The sequence below is a fragment of the Cetorhinus maximus genome, chromosome 1, assembly GCF_964194155.1.
Source record: "Cetorhinus maximus chromosome 1, sCetMax3.hap1.1, whole genome shotgun sequence".
NCBI classification, from domain to species: domain Eukaryota; kingdom Metazoa; phylum Chordata; class Chondrichthyes; order Lamniformes; family Cetorhinidae; genus Cetorhinus; species Cetorhinus maximus.
The window spans coordinates 86,148,799-86,174,217 of NC_135879.1; the positions used below are offsets into that span (position 1 = coordinate 86,148,799).

Sequence of the window (25,419 nt, forward strand, 5' to 3'; positions counted from 1 at the left end):
CAGAAGCTGCTTTATGATTAATTTTGGGGCTGAGGTAATCTTGAAAAAATATCCCTGCAGAAGGGGTTAGAATTGAAATCCTATGCACAGTGTCCATCCCTTCAGATAGGAGAGTTCCAACCCTCCACACACGCCCAACAACAACTTATTTAGCGCCTTTAAAATAGCAAAACTTTCCAATGAATATTGTCAAATAAAACATGGATCTGAGCCACAAAAAGAGCAGATGACCAAAAGCTTGGTCAAAGAGATAGGTTTTAAGGAGCTTCTTAAAGGAGGGAAGCAAGGTGAAGAGTTGTAGGAAGAGAATTCCAGAGCTTAGGCAACTGAAAGTACAGCAACTGATGGCGGACGATTGAAATTGGGGCTGTGCCAGAGGTAGAGTTAGAGGATTGTAAGACTGTAAGAGGTAACAGGGATAGCGAAAGTAATATCAGAGAGGGATTTGAAATAAGGATGAGAATTTTAAAACCGAGGCTTTTTTGGACTGGGAACCAATGTAAGTCAGTGAGCACAGGGGTGATGTATAAACAGGACGCGGTGCAAGTGAGGACACGGGCAGCAAAGTTATGGATGACCTCAAGCTTGCAGTGGTTAGAACACAGGAAGCTAGCCTGGAAGGTGTTGACATAGGCAAGTCTAGAGCTAAGAGCACAATGAAGGCTTCAACAGCAGATGAGCTGAGGCAGTGGCAGATTCAAATGATTGCACGGAGATTGAGATAGGTTCACCCAAACAGATTCTTGCACCAGGACACCCAGGCAACTTGTTCCTCCATTGAGCCACTGGCATATTTGCTTATCTATCTGCACCCTCTGTTTAAAAAAAAAAGTAGAAAAAATTACTTTCACCGAAAATTACTTTTTCCCTTGTGAAAGGAAAATTGTGTTTAATCAGCTTATTTGAGGAAGTAACATGTGCTGTGGGTAAAGGGGAACCGGTGGATGTATTGTACTTAGATTTCCAGAAGGCATTTGATAAAGTACCACATCAAAGATTATTGTGGAAAATAAAAGCTCATGGTATAGGGGGTAACATATTGGCATGGATAGGAGATTGGCTGGCTAACAGGAAGCAGAGAGTAGGCATAAATGGGTCTTTTTCAGGTTGGCAAGATGTAACATGTGGTGTGCTACAGGGATCAGTGCTGGGACCTCAACTGTTTACAATTTATTAAATGACCTGAATGAAGGGATGGATGGGATGGTTGTCAAATTTTCTGATGACTCAAAGATAGGTAGGAAAGTCATTTGTGAAGAGGACATAAGGAGGCTACAAAAATATATAAATAGGTTAAGGGCAAAGATCTCGCAATTTGAGTATAATGTGGAAAAATGTGAAATTGTCCATTTTGGCAGGAAGAATAAAAGAGAAGCATGTTATCTAAACAGTGAGAGATTACGGAGCTCTGAGGTGCAGAGGGATCTGGGTGTCCTAGTGCATGAATCACAAAAGGCTAGTATGCAGATAAAGCAAGTGACTAGGAAAGCTAATGGAATGTTATCATTCATTGCGAAGGGAATTGAATACAAAAGTAGGGAGGTTATGCTTCAGTTGTACAGGGCACTAGTGAGACCACATTTGGAATACTGTATACAGTACTGGCCACCTTATTTAAAGAAGGATGTAAATGCGTTGGAAGCAGTTCGGAGATGGTTTACCAGACTAACACCTGAAATGGGTGGGTTGCTTTTGAGGGAGGATCGGACAGACTAGGCTCATGTCCACAAGAGTTTAGAAGAGTAAGAGACAACTTGATTGAAACATATAAGATCCTGAGGGGTCTTGACAGGGTGGATGTGGAGAGGATGTTTCCTCTTGTGGGGCAATCTAGAACTAGGAGTCACTGTTTAAAAATAAGGGGTCGCCCATTTAAAACAGAGATGAGGTGAAATTTTTTTCTCTCAGAGGGTCGTGAATCTTTGGATCTCTTCCTAAAAAGGTGGTGGAAGCAGAGTCTTTGAATATTTTTAAGGCAGAGGTGGATAGATTCTTGGTAAGCAAGGGATGGGGTGATAGGTTATCGGGGGTAGGTAGGATGTAGATTTTAGGTTACTATCAGATCAGCCATGATCTTATTAAATGGTGGAGCTGGCTGAATGGCCTATTCCTGCTCCTTGTTCCTATGGAGGCATAAAAAATTGTTCAAAGCGCACCGCTTCAAATGGCGTAACATAGGCCAAGGCCATTCCCCAGTGGCAGACAGTGGAAGAGGGCATTAGCTGCGTGGCCCATACAGCGTTCCTTGGAAGGCACTTTCACCAAAGTTAGGTCTTGGCACATTCATCTCTTTGAAGATAATGACAATGTGAAAAAAAAAAATCAGAATTTTATCAGCATAATCAGCAACCAGAGGGAGTCTACATGTGGAGTGGGCATCAAATAAGGTTTTTAAAAAACTCATTTTGTATTTTTCATGCCGTGAAGTTAAATGCCTGATATCTAACTAGCATCTTAGTTTGATGATTATCTCATATAAATTTTCAATATTATCAAAGATTTTACGTAAATTAAAAGGGTGAAGTATTTTTAAATTTTGCCCTACACGACTGAGTTTGAGTTGAATTCATAACCAAAGATGCTAAAAAACATGCCTGATTTGGTACAACTTAAAATGAGCAAGGCTTTTGATTGCATCAACAACAATGTGCTTTTATATATAATAATGATAAACATCCCGATATGTTCCACAGAAGTGATTATGAGCCAAAAGTTGACATTGTGCCTCATAAGGCGATATTAGGACTGGTGATCAAAAGCTTGATCAAAGAGGCAGGTTTTCAAATACGTCCTAAAGAACGAAGAAGTGCAGGAGAGCTAGAAGGGTTAATGGAGGGAATTCCAGAGTCTAGGCTCTGACAGACAAAGAGAAGTTTGCCCAATAATGGGCAAAGAAAATCAGGATGTACTAGAGGGCCAATGTTTGAGAACCACAGAGTTCTTGGAGGGTTGTAGAGCTGGAAGAGCTTACAGGGATAGGGAGGATAAGGGCATGGAGAGATTTGAACTCGTGGGTGAGAATTTTAAAATTAAGGGACTGTTGGACCGGGAACAATGTAAGGTCAACAAGCACATGGGTGATGAGTGAGTGAGACTCGATGTGAATTAGGCCACAGGTAACAGTTTTCATTTAGCTCAAATTTAATGAGCTTCAAGTAGAAGATGGGAAGTTGGCTAAGAATGCATTGGAATTATCAAGTGCAAAGGTGTCAAAATCATACATGAGGATTTCGGCAGCAGACAACTTGGGGCAGAGACAGGTAATATTATGCAGGTGGATAAAGGCAATCTTGATTTTGGAGGATGAGGGATATAAAGTCAGCTCAGAGTTAAGTCAAACACCAAGGCTGTGTAAAGCCTAGGTCAATCTTAGGTAGGTTTTGGCATAGGGGTAATATCACTGGACTATCAGAGGCCCAGGCTAATGATCTGGGGATATGGGATCAAATCTTATCATGGCAGATGGTGGGATGTGAATTTTGTTAATAAATCTGGAATGTAAAGCTAGTCTCAGTAGCCTTCATGGCCATGAAACCATCATCAATTGTAAAAACTTATCCTAATGCCCTTTAGGAAAGGAAAACTGTCATCCTTAACTGATCTGGCCTACATGTGACTCAAGACCTACAGTAATGTGGTTGACTCTTAACTGCCCTCTGAAATGGCCTTGTAAGCCACTCAGTTCAAGGGTAGTTAGAGACTGGCAACACAGGCTGGCCTTGCCAATGTCGCCCACATCCCATGAAAGAAAAATGGAAAAAAAGATAAAGATCAGGGAGGCAGTTGGAATAAATGGCTAGATCTTTGGGGGAATTCCAGATTTTATGGTGTGGATGCAGATGGAGAATCCATTGCAGAGATTCTCTGGCTGTGACTGGATGGAGAATAATGGTGAGAACTGTCACCTAGCTGGATAACAGAGGAGAGATGTAAATGGATTAATTCATGACAAAGCTGCAGGCAGGTCAAGATGAATGAAAAGGGATAGTCAATCATGGTCACATTCATACAGGATGTCATTTATGACTTTGCTAAGGGCCATTTCATTGCTGTGAGAGAGGCAGAAATCTAATTGGAGAGGTTCAAATGTGGAGCTGTGTGAAAAAAATGAGTAGATTTGAAAAGCAACAATAAGTTCAGAAGCTTTGAAGAATAAAGGGAGGTTGGAGATGGGGTGGTAATTGCAAGGACAGAGGCATCAAAAAATGATTTTCTGCATAGATGTAGGCTATATATTTCCACCAACAGGCTAGCAGTGGTGCCTCACTAATATCTTCTTTAAAGTGGGCATGGCTATTGCCTTCTGAGTAAAGAAGAAAGGAATAAATAGGCTCTTTTACTTAAAACAAGTCATATCTCAATGTCAGACAATTATTATCCTTGACATACCACGGTAGATGAAGATAAACTGGAAATAAATATTGTGAAGGAACCCAGCGATGACATGTTCCACCAAATTGTTCCCAATGTTGGGGCTGCCATTGGGTCACTAGTTTCAAATATACAGAAGGACCAAAAGCTTCAAAATATGGTTGCATAGCACCTGTATTTTCAGAGCTACGTGTGCCATTTCAGTCCAGATTGGCATCTGTACCAAGCATGTGCCCTTCTGGTGCTGACCGTACTATATACCATTTTGGTAAAGGCCTTTTGCGGGCATAGAGAGTATACATTGGAAGTACGCAGAGTAGGCAGCACCCTCCAGTTAACATACTCTTAACATCCACTTAACACAGCACAGCTGAACATGTGTTGGGCAGCAGGGAGGATATTTCCCACCAGCACCATTTAAAGGGACCATCAACTACTTTGAGGTCAGTTGAAGATTGATTTCTACTAGCTCCTGTTGAGTTAGTAGAAGCGTTAGATGGTTTGTACTGCTTTTAAAAGTTGCTGAAAACTACAGGGACTGGTGTGGCACATGGTGAAGATCTTAAAGGTTCTGCTCAGACCACTTGCTTCCAGACATTAATGCAATAGTCACTATCCCTCTTCGGCTACAGCATGACACAAAGAATGAGCAGAAGTGACACAGGGGAGGACAAGCTGCTTTAAGAGGGAAGAGGAGGAGGAGAAGAAGGGCTCTCAGCCAGAGGGCACGCAGGGAGCAATTCTCTTTTCTTAACTTCCGCCAGGAACAGGGCATCGACCACTCTGCTTCACTAAGGAGGTACTGAAATCTGCCACCTTTTGCATCCTGAACTACAGCCATAGAACAGGGCAAGGATAGCACTGCCAGTGTGGCCATGAAGTTAATATGTTGGGCTTTTTCCAGGTTATAGCAGGCAATATTGCCAACATCTCACAATTCACCATCCACAGTTGCGCAAGGAAGGTCACTGAGGCCCTGCATGGAAAGAGAATTGAATACATCTCATTCTCTCTTGACAGAGATAGCAACTGGATTGAGCACACGGCTACACCTGGTTTGCAAGCTTTCCCATGATGCAGGGTCCCATTAACTGCACACATGCTACTTTGCGGGCATTGCACAAGAATTCTGAGATGGTGAATGACAATAAGACAATAAATGAATCATGCAGGTTAATGCCCAATATCCTGCAGCAGTTATGATGCCTTCATTCTGCACAATTCGTTGTGCTGTCTGCATTTAAGCCACCAGGAGAAATCAGAGGGTAGCTATTGGGTGAGAAGGGCTATCTGTTGACCACTTGGCTCCTGACTCTGGTGCGCAAACCATGCATGGCCAGCATGCATATAATGAGAGCTGTACTGCCACACAAAATGCCACTGAGCAGACTATTGGGCTGCTTAAGCAATGCTTCCACTGTCTGGACCACTAAGGGGGAGATTTGAACTACTCTTCAGAGCATGTGTCATGATTTGTGGCAATCTGTTGCATCCTGAACTACCTCGCCAATATGAAGGCACAGCTCTTGCCACCAGCTATGTGGGTGAGCAACAGCAGAGGAGGAGGAGGGATAGAGGAGGCATCCTGGCCTGGCAGTCAGTGATTGGCTCATTCCACCGTTGGACAGGTGAACACAACCCCAATTCCCCATTCTACAACAGTCACACAACTTAGCTTGCCTCTGTTAAATCACATAGTGTTATGGCAGGTGGATGGTAAATGCCGAGCTGCTCAAATCCCAGAGGGAAACTTGAAACAGCTGCCACAACTATTTGCAATTTGTATATATTTCAAGATGCAGGCTTTGAATGCAGTAGTAATAAGACCACTGAGTCTCATAGGTTTCTTACAAAACTAAACTAAATCTTTATTAGTAAAAAAATGATTTTAAGCACATACATAGGTTTACAAATTACTACTATGATAACTTCTAAATCCCCTAGTTAATCTAACTCCCAGTTACACCTCTGTTAAGACAACAGTAAAACCACATAGATTTAAACAGACACAGGGAAAGTAACGCGATACCCTGAACAGTCAAATTCAAAGTGAGTTTTCTTAACTTCAGTTCTTGCAGGTGGCAGTTTGAGACTTAGAGGCTAGAGGTTTTTCACACTTGTTAGATCTTAGAATTCCTTTTCTTGCATACAGCCCTCTTTCCTTTTTACATATTTTACCCTTTGAATGAAAATTCTCATTGTTTCACTATGTCTTTGGACTTTACGGGCAGAATTTTGCCCTTGGTGGGTGTGCGGGCCCTACCGGCTCGGCGGTGGGTGGACAACCGACCCCCACCACCGAAATGGGGCCTGCCGCCATTTTGAGTGGGCGAGCCAATTAAGGCCTGCCCAGCAGCCTGCCTGTGCTGGGGGTGGAGGGGGGTGGGGGGTGGAGGGAATCCCCAGCTGTCAAAGTGCGCTCTTTCGCGCACTGCTCCCTGAGACAAAGTACTATCTCAGGGAGATTACTGACAGTGTACAAAAGTTAAAAAATAGAAAAATAAAAATATTATTAACATGTCCCCCTCATGTGACAATGCCACATGAGATGGTACATGTTAATAAATATCACATGACATTTATTAAAGTTTTTAAAAAGGAACATGAAACCTTATCCCGCAGTGGATGAGGTTTCATGTATTATTAGAAGCCTGCTGGGGCTCCTGGCCTACCCGCCAACCTTAAGGTTGGACGGGCAGGGCCTATAATTACTTTAATTACCCTGTCAATGGCCTCAATTAGCTATTGACAGGTCGGCTGGCAGACAGCAGATTTCGCTGTCCACCCGCCTTCCTGATAATTTAAAGGGACCGGGATGACGTCGGGGGTTCCTCCCGATGTCATCCCGTGTCATTTTCCTGTCGGCGAGCCGGCCCTGCCCCCAAATTGCCGACGGGAAAATTCTGCCTTACATGTCTAATAATGTCTAATAAAAATCTATCATAGTACCAATTTTACCAGTAATATTTGGGAAAAATAAACACACAGTTTCTTAACTTCTCCTGGTTAGGCGAAACATTTTAGCCTCTCTTTTGAATTCAAGCTAGTCTGGTTTATTTAAAAATGCAAATATTCTCTTTACACCTCACATTCTAAAACTTCACCCATGTTTACCTACTTAACATTTCAAACTTAGCTTATCTTCTGATACATCAAAGCCTTCAGACCAGCTGTCTTTAATTCAGTTAAGCCCCACCCCCTTCCACACACACACACACAGACCCATAGACACAGACCCCACTATTTCTCTACTTTACAATAAATTCCAATAACATTATGAAAATTATTATATCTTCCTGACAATAGAAACATAGAAAACAGGAGCAGGAGTAAGTCATTCGGCCCTTTGAGCCTGCTCCGCCATTCAATATGATCATGGCTGATCCTCTATCCCAGTGTCATACTCCCGCACTCTCCCCATACCCCTTGTCACCTTTAGAATTCAGAAATCTATCTATTTCCTTCTTAAATATATTCAGTGACTTGGCCTCCACAGCCTTCTGTGGTAGAGAATTCCATAGGTTCACCACTCTCTGAGTGAAGAAGATTCGCTCATCTCAGTTCTAAATGGTCTATCCCGTTTCCTGAGACTGTGACCCCTTGTTCCAGATACCCCCAGCCAGAGGAAATATCATCCCTGCATCCAGTCTGTTCAAGTCTGTCAGAATTTTACATGTTTCAATGAGACCTCCGCTCATTCTTCTAAACACCAGTGAATCAGGATTAGTCGGCCCAATCTCTCCCAGGATTCCTGGGATGGCAGGATTGTCAATATGGTCATGGGGGCAGTCTCAAAGGGCCGAATGACTTACTCCTGCTCCTATTTTCTATGTTTCTATTGTCAGGAAGATATAATAATTTTCATAATGTTATTGGAATTTTTTGTAAAGTAGAGAAATAGTGGGGTCTGTGTCTATGGGTCTGTGTGTGCGTGTGTGGAAGGGGTGGGACTTAACTGAATTAAAGGCAGTTGGTCTGAAGGCTTTGATGTATCAGAAGATAAGCTAGGTTTGAAATGTTAAGTAGGTAAACATGGATGAAGTTTTAGAATATGAGGTGTAAGGGGATCTCTCCCAGGATTCAGTCTGGTGAACTTTGATGTACCCCCTCTATGACAAGTATAACCTTCCTTTGGTAAGGAGACCAAAACTGCACGCAATACTCCAGGTCCTGAATCTTCTGGTCAGCATGCGGGGGTGGGTCCCGCTCACTGACATGCAAAATGATGTGCGGTGACGTCAGGCCTGTGTCCCGACGTCACCGCGCGTCATTCTGATCTTCAGTTCGGCGGGCGCAAACTGGAGTTGGCTGCACGCCCACCAAACTGTCAAAGGCCTATTAAGGCCATTTAACAACTAATTAAGCTGATTGTCTGGGCTGCCTGTCCAACCATAAGGTTGGCGGGCAGGCGAAGAGCCTAGGCGACATTTGTATTTCTCATGCGAGGATGAGGTTTTATTAAAGTTATAAACCCTTCATGAAACCCTTCATGAAGGGTTTATAACTTTAATAAAAATTTTTAATAAAATTCATAGACATGTCCCCACTCATGTGAATAATTTTTAAAAATCTTTTTTTTTCAGTTTTTCACAATCAAATCTCCCTGAGGCAGCTCCGTGCCTCAGCGCATGCGAGAAAGAGCACAGGCCCCGACTCTCCCTCCTCCCCCTGCCCGAACAGGGAGCACTGAGTGCTTCTGGGTGGGCATCACGCTGGGTGGACCTTAATTGGCCTGCCCACGTAAAATGGCGCCGTGCAACCGATTGCAGGCGGCAATCGGCTGTGCACCTGCCCATGCCCGCTCCCGCTCAGCCCACATGACGGGGAGAAAATTCTCCCCCAGGTGTGGTCTCACCAAGGCCCTGCACAGCTGCAGTAAGACATCCTTGCTCCTGTATTCAAATCCTCTCGCAATGAAGGCCAACATACCATTTGCCTTCTAACTGCTTGCTGCACCTGCATGCTTGCTTTCAGTGATTGGCGTACAAGGGCACCCAGGTCCCATTTGGACATCAACATTTCCCAATGTAACACCATTTAACTAATACTCTGCCATTCTACTTTTCCTACCAAAGTACACTTACTTTACACTTATCCTGCATCTGACATCTATTTGCCCACTCACTCAACCTGTCTAAATCACCTAGAAGCCTCTTAAAACCCTCCTCATTGCTCACATTCCCACCAAGTTTCATGTCATCCACAAACTTATAAATATTACATTTGGTTCCCTCATCCAAATCATTGATATATATTGTGAAAAGCTGGTGCCCAAGCGCTCATTCCTGCAGTACCCCACTAGTCACTGCCTGCTATTCATGCATTTTTCCTACTACTGATATTAGGCTAACCAGTCTGTAATTCACTGTTTTATCCATCCCTCCCTCCATTTTTTTAAATAGTGGGGTTACATTTGCCACCCTCCAATCTGCTGGGACTGTTCCAGAATTTTGGAAGATGACAACCAACACATCCGCTATCCATAGTCACCTCCTTTAGTACCCTGAGATGTAGATTATCAGGCCGGGGTTTTTATCAGCTTTCAGCTCCATTAATCTGAGCATTATTGTTTCAGTAATACTAATTTCCTTTAATTCCTCCTTCACACTAGACCCTTGGTTCCCTAGTATTTCTGGGAAGTTATTTGTGTCTTCCTCCGTGAATTGCTTTGCTATTTCCTTGTTTCTTATTATAAATTCTCCTATTTCTACTGTACATTTGTCTTCACTAATCTTTTTTCTTTTTACATACTTATGGAAGCTTTTACAGTCCATTTTTATGTTCCTTGCAAGTTGACTCTCATACTATATTTTTCCCCTCTTAGTCAATCTCTTGATACTCCTTTGCTGAATTCTAAACTGCTCCCAATCCTAAGGCTTGCTACTTCTTTAGCAACTTTATATGACTCCTCTTTGGATCTAATACTATTCTTAATTTATTTTGTTAGCCATGGCTGGGCTGCTTTTCCTGTTGTATTTTTGTGCCAGAAAGGAATGTATAACTGTTGCAATGTGTACATTCATTCCTTAAATATTGGCCATTGTCTATCCACCGTCATGTCTTTTAATGAAGTTCCCAATCTATCTTAGCCAACTCGCGTCTCATACCTTTGTAGTTTCCTTTGTTAGTATTTAGGACCCTAGTTTCAGATTGGACTACTTCACTTCCATCCTAATGAAGAATTCTCTCATGTTATGGTCACTGTTCCTTAAAGGACCCCGCACAACAAGATTATTAATTAACCGCTTCTCATTGCACAATGTCAAATCTAGGATTGCCTGTTCCCTAGTCGCTTCCTCGACATACTGGTCTAAAAAAAATCTCGTACACACTCCAGGAATTCATCCACCACAGTAATATTGCTAATTTGGTTTGCCCAGTCTATATGTAAGTTAAAATGACCCATGATTACTGTAGCAACCTTGTTACGTGCATCTCTAAAATTCTGTTTAATGCTGTCCCCTCCCTTATCACTACTGTTTGGAGTTCTTTTAACAGCTCCCATTAATGTTTTCCTCCCCTTGTTGCTTCTTAGCTCCACCCTGGCTGATTCTGCATCTAGATTTTCTGAGCCAGTATCCTCTCTTACTGTAGCACTGATTTCATCCTTAACTAACAATGCTACACCACCTCCTTTCCCTTTTTTGCCTGTCCATTACATTATACATTAAGCACCATTGGATATTCAGCTCCCAGCCTTGGTCACCCTGCAGCCATGTCTCCGTAATTGCAATCATATCATACCTGTTATATCTATTTGCGCTGTTAATTTTATTTACCTTATTGTGGATGCTCCGTGCACTCAGATGTAGTGCCATTAGATTTGTCTTTTTAACATTTTTGCACATTTTTTTGTACTATGGCCTTATTTGCTGCTAGCCCTTGTTTCCTCTGCCTTCCACTTATACTTTTTACTTTACTATCTTTCATTCCTATCCTCGTTTCCCTTCTTGTGTCTCCCCGCTCAGGTTCCCATCTCGCTGCCAATCTAGTTTAAACCCTCCCCCACAGTACTGGCAAATACCCCTGCGAGGATATTGGTCCCAGTCCTCCTGGAGTGCAACCCATCCAACTTGTACAGGTCTTATCCTCCCCATAATCGGTCCCATTGCCTCAGGAATCTAAATCCCTCCCCCCTCCCCCCCTCCACCATTTCTCCAGCCACACGAACATCTGGCTCCTATTCCTGCTCTCGCTAGCATGTGACACTGGGGGTAATCCTGAGATTACTACCTTAGAGGTGCTGCTTTTTAATTTATTTCCTAACTCCCTATATTTTGCTTACAGGACCTCATCCTTCTTTTTATCTATGTTGTTGGAACCGATATGGACCACAACCTCTGGTTGTTCACCTGCCCTTCTCCCCTTCAGAATGTCCTGCAGCTGCTCAGTGACATCTTGACCCCGGCACCAGGGAGGCAACATACCAACCTGAGGGCATGTCTGCAGCTGCAGAAACATCTATCTGTTCCCCTTACGATAGAATCCCCTATCACTATTGCTCTCTCACTCTTCCCCACCCCCCCAACCTTCTGTGTAACTGAGCCATTCATGGTGCCACAGACTTGGCTCTTGCTGCATTCCCCTGAGAAACCATCTCCCCCAGCAGTATCCAAAACAGAAAATCTGCTGGAGAGGTAGATGGACCCAGGGGAATCCTGCACTGCCTGCCCAGTGCTTTTACTCTGTCAGGCGGTCATCCATTTCCTTTCTGCCTGTTCACTCCTTACCAGCTGTGTGACCACCTCACTGTACGTGCTATCCACAAAGTGTGGATGCTCCACAGTGACTCCAGCCACAGCTCCAGTTCCGGAACATGGATTTCGAGTAGGTGCAGCTGGAGACACTTCCTGCACAAATGGCCACCCTGGACACTGGATTTTTCTCTGACTCCCCACATCGCACAGGAGCAGCATTCCACTTGGCTGAGCTGTCCTGCCATGACTTACCCTAAAATTACTCCTTTTACTTTTGCTTCTTCTAGTTTAGAGAATATTAAGGGCAGAAGAAATACTTACCAGGCCCTACTTGCCAAGGCCGCTGGTCTTCTTACTGAGGAAAGGTTGAAAATAAAAGTGTCATCTCCTTCCCTCTTCACCGAGCTCTGTCTCTCACCAAACTCCAGCTGAAGCACTCTAATTCAACCCAAAGCAGCACTCCAGTGCAGACAAAGGCAGCACTGCAGATGACTTGTTTTTATGCTGCCTGAATCTAGCTTCTGAAAACCTGTTTAAGCCAGTTAACTACTTTACTAGCTTCAGCTGCAAGCAGAGCCTCTGTAACCCCTGTAACCCCTGTTTTAAAGCTGGACCAAAACTCACCTTCTCCCAACCCAAAGAGCATCTTTTAACTAGTTGCTAAATTAAAGAAGGATTAGACGTTAGATAGAAATTAACCCTTCAAAGTCCCGCTCTCACCAAACTCCAACTGACGCACTCTAATGCGGCCCAAAGCAGCACTGCAATGCAGACATCACAGTATCCCCTTTGCTACAATGCTGAAATAAAAACCACCAGAAAACAAACTTTATTAATTAAATGACCCAATATTCCATTCAAATGTCATCTAATCACTCTTGTGCATTCTGTTAGTGCTTGTATCCCATGTACCTTTGCCTGTCCTGGTGCTCCTACATAGTGCTACCCCAATGGCTGCAGCATGGCTGGTGGAAGGTTGCTGACTTCCAGCGGAGGAGACTGCAAATGCTCTGGGCCCGGAAGGCCTCGCTTTGGATGACATAACCTTAGCTTGTGTGGTTGCAGTCTGAACTGGCTGCCCGACAGGCAACAGCAAGAGCACAGGTGGATTGGCTGTGATGGGAGTATGAAGGCTGTCATGCCAAGAGAAGACAGCAGGCTTGGGCAGCACGGAGCAATTGCCACCCTGATGGGGTGGTACCGCAGCTATTCTGGCAGTGTGCTGAAGGACAGATTCTGGACTACAGTGACCCTGCAAGCCCCTTTACACAGTGGTATCTGCAGCTATGATGGTGGCAGCAGTTTGAGCTTCCATGACTTTAGTCTGAGTTTCCACTGTAGCAGCTAGATTTTTGGTGACTTCTGCATGCGTTGCAATGAAGCTGGAACACTGGTCAACAGACTCTGTGTTATGGCTGGTTCTGCAAATGTGCTCATGGAGTTGGCCACCACTTCCACTTTGGAAACAATGGGCCCCAAACTCTGTGCAAAGCCAAGGACAGCAAAGGAAGGGCAATAAATTCTGGTTAGCGAGAGATGCCCGTATCCTATGAATGCTGAAAAGCAAAGTCGGTTCAGGACTCCTCCATGCTCCTTGACATTGCACACAGGCTGTCTGTCAGCCCTGCAAATACACCAAGCAGTTCATTTCCCATACCATCAACCTTCTTCTGTAACCCAAACTATTGAAGAGTTCATCTGAGTCCTCTGCAGCAGTGGTAAAGATACTCCTTAAAATCTACCCCTTTTACAAAACAATGATCCTAATGTCTCTTTATGTGACTCAATATCAAATTATACTATTATGAAATGACTTGGGAAGATTCACCATGTTAACGATGCTATATAAATACAAGTTGTTGACATTGTTCTTTGCCTATTCATTTACTTCTGAGGACTGATGTACCTAATACATGTTTCTAGCAGTTTCTTGCTCATTTCATACCCGGGCCTCATTTCAACGTTGCTGAATCTGTGAAAATAGCTTGTTGATCAAAGAAGCATTGAGTTTGGGCTAGTATTAGTGCATGGTACTCCTTAAATAAGGGTTAGCAAGACTGGGGCCAGGTTTGGAACCGGGATCCAGCGCCAGCAGAGGAGGCTGGGAGTCTCGATCCAGGGTCGGGAGGGGAGTCTGTGGCTGACCTCTGACAAGTGGAAAGTGGATTAGGATTGCATACATTCAGGTAAGGTATTTACTATCTTTGTTGCATTGAACCCCAAGCTCTGGGTTCCCCGAGTTTTTTAAAAATTCATTCATGGGATGTGGCGTCACTGGCTAGCTAAATGCCCATCCCTAATTGTCCTTGTTCAGAGGGCAGTTAAGAGTCAATCATTGCTGTGGGTCTGGAGTCAAGTGTAGGCCAGACCAGGTAAGGACAGCAGATTTCCTTCCCTAAAGGACTTCAGTGAACCAGATGGGTTTTTATGACAATCGGCAATATGGCCATGATTAGACTTTTAATTCCAGATTTAAAAAAAATTGAATTCAAATTCCACGATCTGCCATGACGGGATTCGACCTGTGTCCTCAGAGCATTACCCTGGATTACTAATTCAGCGGCAATACCATTTCACCATCACCTCCCTCCATAATGGTGTGAACTGCTTCAGGGCAGTCATTCTTGGAGTGGGGCCCTCGGACAAGGGTCAGTCACCTGCTAAAGGCCTAATATTTGCTTCAAGTGTAGGTAATGGATGCCTCTTGTTTGTCATAATTTAATATGGCAGACATCACACTTCCATCATGAAACATGCGCACCCTTCCAGCCAATTAACTTCTTGAGGTCCTTGTTGTCCAAGCAACGTTCAAAAACAAGTGCTGTGGAACCAGTTTTGAGGCCTGTCCTCTTGGAATTTTGTTAGCAGTTGTTATTTGCAACGAAAAGAAAAGTATCCATTTTTCATGAAATAGAGATCAAAAATAACCACATTCAACACATTGAGTAATATGAGCAGGAACAATGATGGAAGGAATATATGGTATATCAGTGTAATCATAATAGGGAAATGTCCTCCTAGATTTTATGCATATCATGTGAAGCATCTGTAATTGTGCATGGGACACTTCAAACAATAATGATAAACCATCACCATGTCCTTTTAGCAATATAGAATTTATTTATTTATTGTTAGAAAATAATCACATTCACTTCAACCTGTACAATTTATTACTTACATCTCCTCATGAGATGAATTAATGGAGGCACATTCATTACCATTGCTAAGTTCAGAACTAACTGACCAGTTTTTGAGATGTCAGCTTTTGTTTTGCCTGAGATATCATATGGGCCAGAGAGATACAATGCTAAATGTCCATCAATCCAGGATTGTTACTCTTGGGTTTTCAGAGATTCATTGCAATAGGTTTCTATTCCTTTTTGAAGAATCTCTTGGCATCAATTCCTTCGTACGAGTAAGCCTGTAGAGGATTTCATAGAAGTTATTGTACTGGTTTTAAATCTGAGATAACTTTTCACAACAGTAAACCTAAAGTGTGCTGAACTGTTCTATGCTGTTGGTAATGCTGGGGAAAGAGAATATTTCCTGTTTAAAAATATGTTGCATTTCAAGTTACAGAAATTAATATTTGAAAATCTGTGACACTTAAATTTGAAAGACCCCAGGGAAATGGAATTAATCGTGCTGCCATATGTTCCTGAAGTCTGCCTCAGCAATGCCCCTGTCTCCCTTGAGGTGAGCTTCCTCATGCAGGTGGGAATCACACTTGGACTCACTGAGATAGTCAAGTGATCCTGAGCAGGGGAATCCTCTTGGGTCAAGGGGCAGAGGAATTTAGCAGGCAAAATTCTCACTTCACCCCGTCCCCCTCCGGGTGACAACAGCATTGGATCGATATTTCAGGGGTATTAAATTAGTCACCTTAAGCTGTTGGATCCGATAAACCTTCCAAGCCACTTCCCTGATTAGCACTGGAATTAAAGTGGCCACTTGATTTAATGGTATTAATCTTCCCTCTAAATCAGGAGGTTGTGGATACAAGTGGCACTCTGGACTTGAGCACTTAATCTGGGTGACACTTTAGTGCAGTAGTGAGCAAGTGCTGTACCGTTGAAGGCCTATCAGATAAATCGGAGGTGCCATCTGCCTGTCCAAGTGGATGTAAAAGATCCCCTGGACTGGTGTTCAGCTCAACACTCAACCCTCAACCAACATCACTAAAAATTACAATTATTTGCCCATTATTTCACTGCTCTTTGTGATATCTTTCTGTGTGTATTATTGACTCTTGCAGAAACAACAGTGAAATACATTTCAAAGGTAATTCAATGATGGCGGACTGCTTTTGGTGATCTGAAGATATGCTATATAAATGCAAGTTCTTTCTTGAAGAGCTTGAACAACATCTATACAAAAATTGAAAGAAATACCAGAATTTGAAAATGAATCATATTTGCTGAGGCTACTTATTAGTAAATGTCTAAATACTATGGAATAATACACTCAGCAATTAGGCAGACTTCCACAGATTGCTTTATTGTAACTGAGACCCAGTAATAAATTTACCTGAACAAGTTCACCACCAACAATTTCCCTTGTTGTCAGGAGTTCCTTGCTATTGTCCTTTCTGGTGAACTTTCCAACAAGCTTGTCCCCCTCACAGGTCCATGAACCCTAGAGCGAAGAAGTTCCTTCTATTAGTTCCAAAACGAACATTACTTTTCTGGACATTTTATATGAATAAGCCAATAAAATTAATTATAAGAATGCCCAGAGCAGTAGCAACACAGTTTGAAAAAGACCAGAAATCAACTATAGTTACTCTCTCCACCTTTCCCAAGAAATCTTATTAATTGCATGTTATTTTACTAATCTGAACAGCAGCAATAAAAAATGTTTCTGATTCTTACATTCAATTCTGTTCCATCTGCCATGGTGTAGTCGAATACTACCCCCAGTGTGAACTCAATATCTTTTGTTCGGAAGGCACTGGACTCTTTGACAGTGAACTTATTCCCATCTTGCAGAATTGTAAGCTTCAGGTTATCATGGTTTGCAAGCTTTCTTTTCACAACATTTACCCCTGTGGATTAAAGAGAGAACTGTACTGTTTTAAGGTCGAAATAGAGGCAGGTTATTTTGAAAACATGTTGTAGCATTTCCTTTCTCCTTTGTAATAATAATTATGTACATTTGTAATACTTACAATTCAAATTAGGAGAAGTAGCAAAATATAATTTGAGAATCACAAAGGATTCTCAAATAGGAATAGAACTTTAGCTTCTGATGCCAAAATGCACAAGAAGATTTTACAGTAATTGTGTTAACAAGTTACATCATGGTATTCAATTTTCAAAATTCAAGTTTATTCAGATACAAAAGAAGACTTGAAATCAATTCACATGTAAATTGGTTTCTCACAAAGTTCCTTTGTATACTACCAATGAATAAGCCTATTTGCCAATGATTGTTTTTGGCACTAGTAAGCACAGTAAAATTTAGGATTGTTTTGTACTCCTAATGGCTGGCCTGGCTATTACCTTTTCTTGCTAAAATACTTTAGTGGCGGTAGAAAAATAGTCAATTTAGGATTTTGTTATTTAATTAACAGTGCATAATTTCAAATAACAGAATCAGATATTTTCCAAATGCCAAAGTTCTATCAAATACTTTTATTTGTTCTTACTGACAGAACAGATTGCTTTTCTCTTTTAGCGGCTTTTTCTGAGGTTTACAATTTTTGTAAATTGGATGCATTCATTCTTGTATTTGTTTATACATTTACAAGCTATATATTCTTTGATTTTTTAATGTCATACTTACCCATCTGTTCCATAAACTTATCATAGTTCTCATTTCTTTCAACTTTCCAGGTACCGTTGAATGCCATGTTTTAATGACACTGAGCTCCTCTCACCAGTGTGGAATCACCTCTCCAACATCAGCTTTTAAAGCTTTCAGATTAATCAAACCCAGAGTTTTATCAGCATGATCATGATGTGGCTGGGTAAAGTTCAATTGCCACACATGACTCCTACCAAGGACATTATAGTGGGATATTACTTTAGTGTGTTAAAAGTTTAAAGGGTAGGACTTGATCAAATTGACTGATAATTTTAAAACAAAAAAAAATTATGTCCTATTTTGCAACTCTCCAGAAATATTGGCATATTTCTTTTAAAAAATACACTTGCTGAATAGCTGTGTTGAATAGCTGGAGTAGATTATGCAACTCCTTCATTTTTATTATATATTGTCAGCTCGCTATCAATATGTAATGTAAAGATTGTTAGCTGTGTTGTTAGAGTATTTTATAATTTAAGATTATGGGAATAAAGCCTAGCTAGTATGTAAGTGAAATGTCTACTAGATATAACAGTTAAATTAGAGCATTCCATATATTGGGATAGCATTAAGCATTTGTGTGGCTTAACAGGTATTGTTGGTGGCACAATTTCTAATGTTTTGATTCTTTCACTCACAATCTGCCAAATTACACTGAGATATTAGTGTGGTTTGTTCACTATCTCAACAGATATTGTTGAGTAACCATTAATAAATATGTTAATGCTTCAGTTAAAATAATGGATGAGGACATTTCCTACCAATGTGGTAAGCATTACTTTGCTATTATCACAGGGTATCATTTCAAGCCTTACATGTTTTTGCTTTTTTTAGTTAACTTAATGTAAAGTTAAATAACATCCTTATCCACCTCACCACGACTGTCATTCAGGTGTGCTCGGCAGGCTACAACTGCATGTTCTTCCACATCTGGCACTTATGCTTCTGGACAATGTACGGTGCAGATACTGTGTCCTTTATCAATTAGGTACTTGTATCTGCTTTAGTTATGTTTATGTCATGTTGTGAAAACTAACCTATCAGTTATAAGTTATTAGGGCCAGAATTTTCTGTTTGGCGTGTGGGGGCGGGCCCCGCATGCCGACGCATAAAATGTTGATCTTCCATTCAGCAGGCGCGCACCAGAATTGGCTGCGTGCCTGCCGAACTGTCAAAGGCCTGTTAAGGTCATTAATAAACTAATTAATGTCATTGTCAGGGCTGCCCATCCAACCTTAAGGTTGGCGGACGGGTGAAAAGCCCAGGCAGCCTTTGCATTTTTCATGAAACCTCTTTCACGGGCGAGATGAAGTTTCATGAAGGTTTTATTAATTAAATAAAATTTTTTATGAACACTCATAAACATGTCCCAGCTCATGTGACACTGTCACATGAGGGGACATGTCTGAATAATTTTATTTTTAAATTTATTCCAACTTCAGCTCTTTGCCTCAGGGAGATTGCTGCGCTCTTCTGTGCGCATGCGTGAAAGAGCACAGGCCCCAACTCTCCCTCCTCCCCCACCACCCGCACAGGAAGCACTAAGCGCTACCGGGCACGTGTCATACTGGGCATGCCTTAATTGGCCCACCCACGTAAAATGGCAGCTCACAGTCGATCTGCTCCATGCCCACTCCCAACCAGCCCGCCTGACGGGGAGAAAATTCTCCCCTAGGCTTTTTTTATCTAATATGTTTTTTATTATTAAATGAAACATACTTTGCACATAAGGTGGAATATTTTAATTGGATAATTCAGGCTTCTCCCAAGCTTTCCTGTTTTTGTGCTGAAAGTAACAAGGCATTTTTATGTAGGCAGCTGACTTGAAACTTATATGTCTTGTGTATGGAGTGTATGGAATGAATGGGTTAGCATGATGAACAAAATTAATAACGAACTATTTCTTGAGCTACACGTTGGAAAAATTAACAATATTGCACTCAACTTTCTACGATATATTAAACTGCTTCCTGAGACTAAAATAACAAAGTATTTTGAAATGTTTATCAGCTTTTCTTTTAGAGCCCATAACTTAGATAATTTAGGTGCTTCACTGCTTTGGAATTATGCCTCTCTTCTGTATTATGGAGCTAAATGGTTCAAAGAAGGGCACTGAAGATATAGTGTAAAGCTATTGTAGACATACCACCCAGGCAGCATCTGACACCTCAGATTAAATGCAAAGCTTTTGTGATAAAGTAGCATTTGCGGAGAGGAATAAACTTTTTCAACAAACCATTAATTGATATTACTTTTATCATTAGGAGCCAATGAGAAGCCAGTATTCCTGCCATCTTGGAAGTTAATTATCACAAATGGCATGTCACCATTTTTCCCAATGCTGCTCTATTCCATCCATAAAAATTATGACTCATCCAGTACCTGCCACCCACATCACTCACCCATCATTCAGCTCTGGTTCCCAGTTCCCCAGTGCATTGAATTCAAATTTCACTTTTGCAAATCATTCCTGGGCTTTCTCTCTACTCGACCTCTGCAAAACTAAATTATTTTTAGGTTAGACTTCTGTGAATTTTGCCTCCTCCTTCTGCTCCACCATTGATGACAAGGACTTCAGCCGTCAAAGTCCCACACTTTTAAATTCTCTCCCTAAATACCTCTGTCTAGCTACATTAGCCCCGCTTTCAAAAAATTCTTCAAAAACTATGACTTTGACCATGCCTTTAAGTCACTATTTTAACCTCCTTCTTGCACTTCTTGATTGGTGTCTGTTTTCATCCCTTCTCCTCTGTCCAACTATAAAGCACCTTAAGTTGTTTCACTACGTTAAAGACACTTATATAAGTTGTGGTAGTTTAGCGCACAAGGCACAGATAATTTAGTTTTGGTTTGCGCGTATAATTCTTGCTTGCTGGTTTTCTCCGATTAAATATCAGAGATCTGTGACTCCATTTCTGAATAACCATTTAATCAGACACCAAAAATTTGTTTGCGTTGGCATATGTTCAAATCAGCAGAGTGTGCTGGTTTGGCCTTTACATATTCTTCAAACTTGTGGAACTAGGTACCACAGTATGTGGTTGAGGCAAATGCTTTCAAAAGATGAATGTATCAGGAGAAAATGGAATAGAAAGATATGCTGAAAGGCTGAGATGGGTTACATGGCATGTGAGGGGACTCGTGTAGTGTAAACGCCAGCACAGACTAGTTGGGACAGATGGAATGTTTCTGTCCTATATGTTCTGTGTAATTCTATGTAATTTTCACATACTGTCTAATGCAAATTTTTGTATTCTACCTCTCATTTCCCCACTCTATCCTGTAGCCCTGCAAGAGAGGAGGCACAGGGAGCGTGAGTGGAGAGGGAGATGAAAGAATCAAAGATGTACGGACAAATAATCCAGAAACAGAAAATCTTAGATGCACAGGTCTGTAGCTTTTAAACTGTCCTTTATATGAACTCACCCAGTGATTAGTGTACAACATCAATTAGGTTGTGATTTTGTAGAGTTAAAATTCTGGATAAGTGCTGAATACCATATTGGTTAAGGACAAAGACAAAGAATCAGGCATTGTGTCATTTCACTACTATACAAATAAGCAGCATCACACTTGCTTCAGCTCCAACGTTGGTTTGTCTTGAGGTAACCAGCGCCATCACTATCAAGTGGGTAAGTAACTTAACTGAGTGTAGAGCTGGGAGGATCACTTCTGTACAGAGCTGGAAACTGAAAGATAAACAAGCATCTTCATACAATCAAAGGAAAAGAAACTGGTGTAAAGAGGGAAAAAACAGAAGAGCAGGTGAGTGGTGGGATATCTCAAAAGCCCACATAATGCAACAGAATAGAGGTCTGGGGCTATTTTAACTTCCTGGCCTCATGCCACTGGGCTGTATAAAATTGGGCCTAGATTGTCTTTTCACTTGATTTTGCCTGATAGGATAACTGCAGCAATTTCTGCACCCAGGCTGGCATTAGAATAGCAATCTCCAATGCTCCTCAGACCTCACCATTTGTACACAGGATCATTCCCTGAAAATAGGCGTTCCAAAATTTCTAGCACAATGTATTTTGTCTGATATATTCTTGCATTAATAAACAGTACAACCTCTAACACATTGTGAGCACCACTGCAGATGATGTGTCACTGGCATACTTCAAAATGTCACACTGCTTTTTATCTGGAACAATGTTAAAGAATGCCAGTCATTAACCAGGAGCTTAAAGTGTACAAACACTTGCTTGGTGAATGATCCCAGCAGTTTACAATTAGCACCTAATTAGTGCAATAGCCTTAAATGGACAGGGCAAGTTAGGATGCGCCAAACCCCAGATTATCCATGAGCAACGCCACAGATCAGGAGATTTCATTATTTATTTAAACTGTATATAGTCTGAAAAGCTCCATTATATACAACCAAATAGTCCATAAAGGGACCAAAAAGTGGACATTCATGAACTAGATAACATCGAGTACTGTGTACTGGAAAATCTATGCTGATTATATGCTTGAAGAATTGTACAAGTATTATGCAAGAGAATATTAAAAGTAGAGAGACTTTAACTGAAAAAAATTATTATATTGTGTCAAAGTATTGTAGCTTTGTCAAACTACAGGAACTGTGTTAATTGTAAACTGTTGGTTTACTGGAGTGATTGGAGAACTATGATGAGGGAGGAAGTGCGCAGGACAATACTTGAGTTGTGCTAAGGGTACTTAAATAATTATACTCTGAGATATATAATACAGTAGAAGAACTATTTTGGAACGCACTAAAGGAATGTGGTTAAAGTTTAGAAAAGAGACTATTATGGGCATGATAGAGGAATCATGATCATGTACTGGACAAATTAATCTTGAGGTTCATTTATTAAATACCATGCAATAAAGCGCTGAGTCCAGAACAAGTGTTGAAAACAAGAGAAATAGAACAAAGTTACCCTCTGCCTGTTTCCAAGTGCGCGGAGTCAAAGGCTGGGATTTTCCGGTCCCGCCCGTCGAGGGACCCGAAATTCCTGCCCAAAGTCAAAAGACCTTTGGCTGGTCCACCCGCAACAATTCCTGTTGGGGGCCGGACCGGAAAATTCTGGTCATAGAGTTATAAAGACATTATGGAACTGAAGGAGGCCGTTTGGCCCATTAAGTCCATGCCAGCTCTATGTAGCACAATCCCGTCAACCCCATTCCCCCACTCTATCTCCATAGCCCTGCAAATTTATTTCCTTCCAGTGCCCATCCAATTTCCTTTTGAAATCATTAAAAGTCACTGTTTACACCACCTTTGCTGGCAGCGGGTTCCACATCATCATCACTCGCTATGTAAAAAGGTTCTTCCTCACATTCCCCTTGCAACTCTTTCCTAAAGCCTTAAATCTGTATCCGTTATTCCTTGTACCGTCAGCTAATGGGAACAGCTTTACTTTGCCTTCCTTAACTAAACCTGTCATAGCCCTAATTGTACCCCTCTATCAAATCTCCCCCCAATCTCCTTTGCTCCAAGGAGAGCAACGCCAGCTTCTCTGACCCAACTTTGTAGTTAAAATCCCTCATTCCAGGAATCATTTTGGTAAATCTCCTATGCACCCTCTCAAGGACCTTCACACTCTTCCTATAATATGACCAGAACTGGATGCAATACTCCAATTGTGGCCTAACCAGACCTTCATAAAGGCTCAACATAATTTGCCTGCTTTTTCACTCAATACCTCTATTTACGAAGCCCAAGATCCCATATCATTTGCTATCCACTCTCCTCAGTATGTCCTAAAAACCTTCTGTTATGTCCACCCCACCTGCTTTAGGACCTGGGATGAAAGCCATCTGGACCAAGTGACTTATCCACCCTGAACATAGGCAAGCTCTCCATTTCATCCTTTCTATTGTCTCTACCATCTCCACTTTTACTGATATTTTGTCAGTATCCTCTTAGTAAACAGTGATACAAGGTACTCATTAGGTACTCTAGTCTTGCCCTGCGCCTCCAGGCAAAAATCACCCCCTTTCCCCCTAATAGGATCCATCCTGCCTCATGTTCCCCTCCCCTCTCAACTTATTATATTTGGTATGGTTCTCATCTGATGAATTCACCTGACATCCACATCTCCCTTATCATCCAAGGAGCCCTAGCTTTAGTTCTCCTACCTTTCACCCTTGTACATGAAACATCTTCTTAAGGGGAGGGTTTAAATTAGAATAGCAGGAGGATGGGAGCAGAGAGACAGAGGAGGAGGAAACAAGGATAGAAACGAAAGACAGAAAAGTAAGAAGTAAAAGTGGAAGGCAGAAAAAACAAGAGTGAAAACAAATGGGGTTTTATTGCAAAATAAAGCCAAGATGACTAACAAGGTTAAAAAGACAGGTCTAAAGCATGGTATCTTAATGCGCAGGGCATTTGCAATAAAGTAGATGAATTAACAGCACAAATAGATATGAACAGTTATGATATAGTTGCAATTACGGAGACATGGCTGCAGGGTGACCAAGGATGGGAACTGAACATCCAGGGGTATTCAATATTTAGGAAGGACAGACAAATAGGGAAATGAGTTGGGGTAGCACTGTTAGTAAAGGAGGAAATCAATGCAATAGTGAGGAAGGATATTGGCTGGGAAAGTCAAGATGTGGAATCTGTTTGGGTGGAGATAACAAACACCAAGGGGCAGAAAATGTTGGTGGGGGTTGTCTATAGGCCCCCAAACAGTAACAGAGATGTAAAGGAAGGCATTATACAGGAAATTAGAGATGCATGCAATGAGGGTACAACTGTAATCATGGGTGACTTTAATCTACATATAGATTGGACAAACCGAACTAGCAATAATACTGTGGAGAAGGATTTCCTGGAGTGTGTATGTGATGGTTTTTTTTAGAGCAATACTTTCAGGAACCAACTAGACAGCAGGCTATCCTAGACTGGGTATTGTGCAATGAGAAAGGATTCTTTAACACCTTATTGTGCGGGGTCCCTTGAGGAAGAGCAACCATAAAATGATAGAATTGTCCATTAAGGTGGAGAGCAAAGAAGTTGAATCCGAAACTAGGGTCCTGAATCTAAATAAAGGGAGCTACGAGGGTATGAGGCACGAGTTGGCAATGATGGATTGGGTAACCTTATTAAAAGGGTTGACAGTGGATAGGCAATGGCTAATATTTAAGGAACGTATGCATGAATTAGAACAATTATTCATTCCTGTTTGGTGCAAAAGTAAAATCTCAGTAAAAGTAAAATGGCTCAACCATGGATTACATAAGAAATTAGGGATAGCATTAGATCCAAAGAGGAGACATATAAAATTGCCAGTAAAAGCAGCAAGCCTGAGGGAGCAGTTTAGAATTCAGCAAAAGTGGACAAAAATATTGATTAAGAAGAGGAAAATGGAGTATGAGAGTAAACTTGCAGGGAACATGAAAACTGACTGTAAAAGTTTCTATAAATATGTGAAGAGAAAAAGATTAGTAAAAGATTAACAAAAACGGGGTAAATTATAATAGGGAACAAAGGAGTGGCAAAATAATTGAACACATATTTTGGTTCTGACTTCTCAAAAGAGGACACAAATAATTTCCCAGAAATATTAGGGAA

The 25,419-nt window shown here is 41.5% G+C and overlaps 1 protein-coding gene across 1 annotated transcript; it reads right to left on the bottom strand.

Annotated features, from left to right (window-relative positions):
* Positions 1-15,167: 15,167 nt before the first annotated feature.
* Positions 15,168-18,009, bottom strand: fabp2 (fatty acid binding protein 2, intestinal). The gene is made up of 4 exons (XM_078543277.1): positions 17,853-18,009; positions 16,940-17,112; positions 16,596-16,703; positions 15,168-15,489 (listed from the first exon to the last, which is right to left on the bottom strand). The coding sequence occupies exons 1-4, from the start codon at positions 17,917-17,919 to the stop codon at positions 15,439-15,441; spliced, it is 399 nt and encodes a 132-aa protein (XP_078399403.1). The 5' UTR covers positions 17,920-18,009; the 3' UTR covers positions 15,168-15,438.
* Between the last annotated feature and the right edge of the window lie 7,410 nt (positions 18,010-25,419).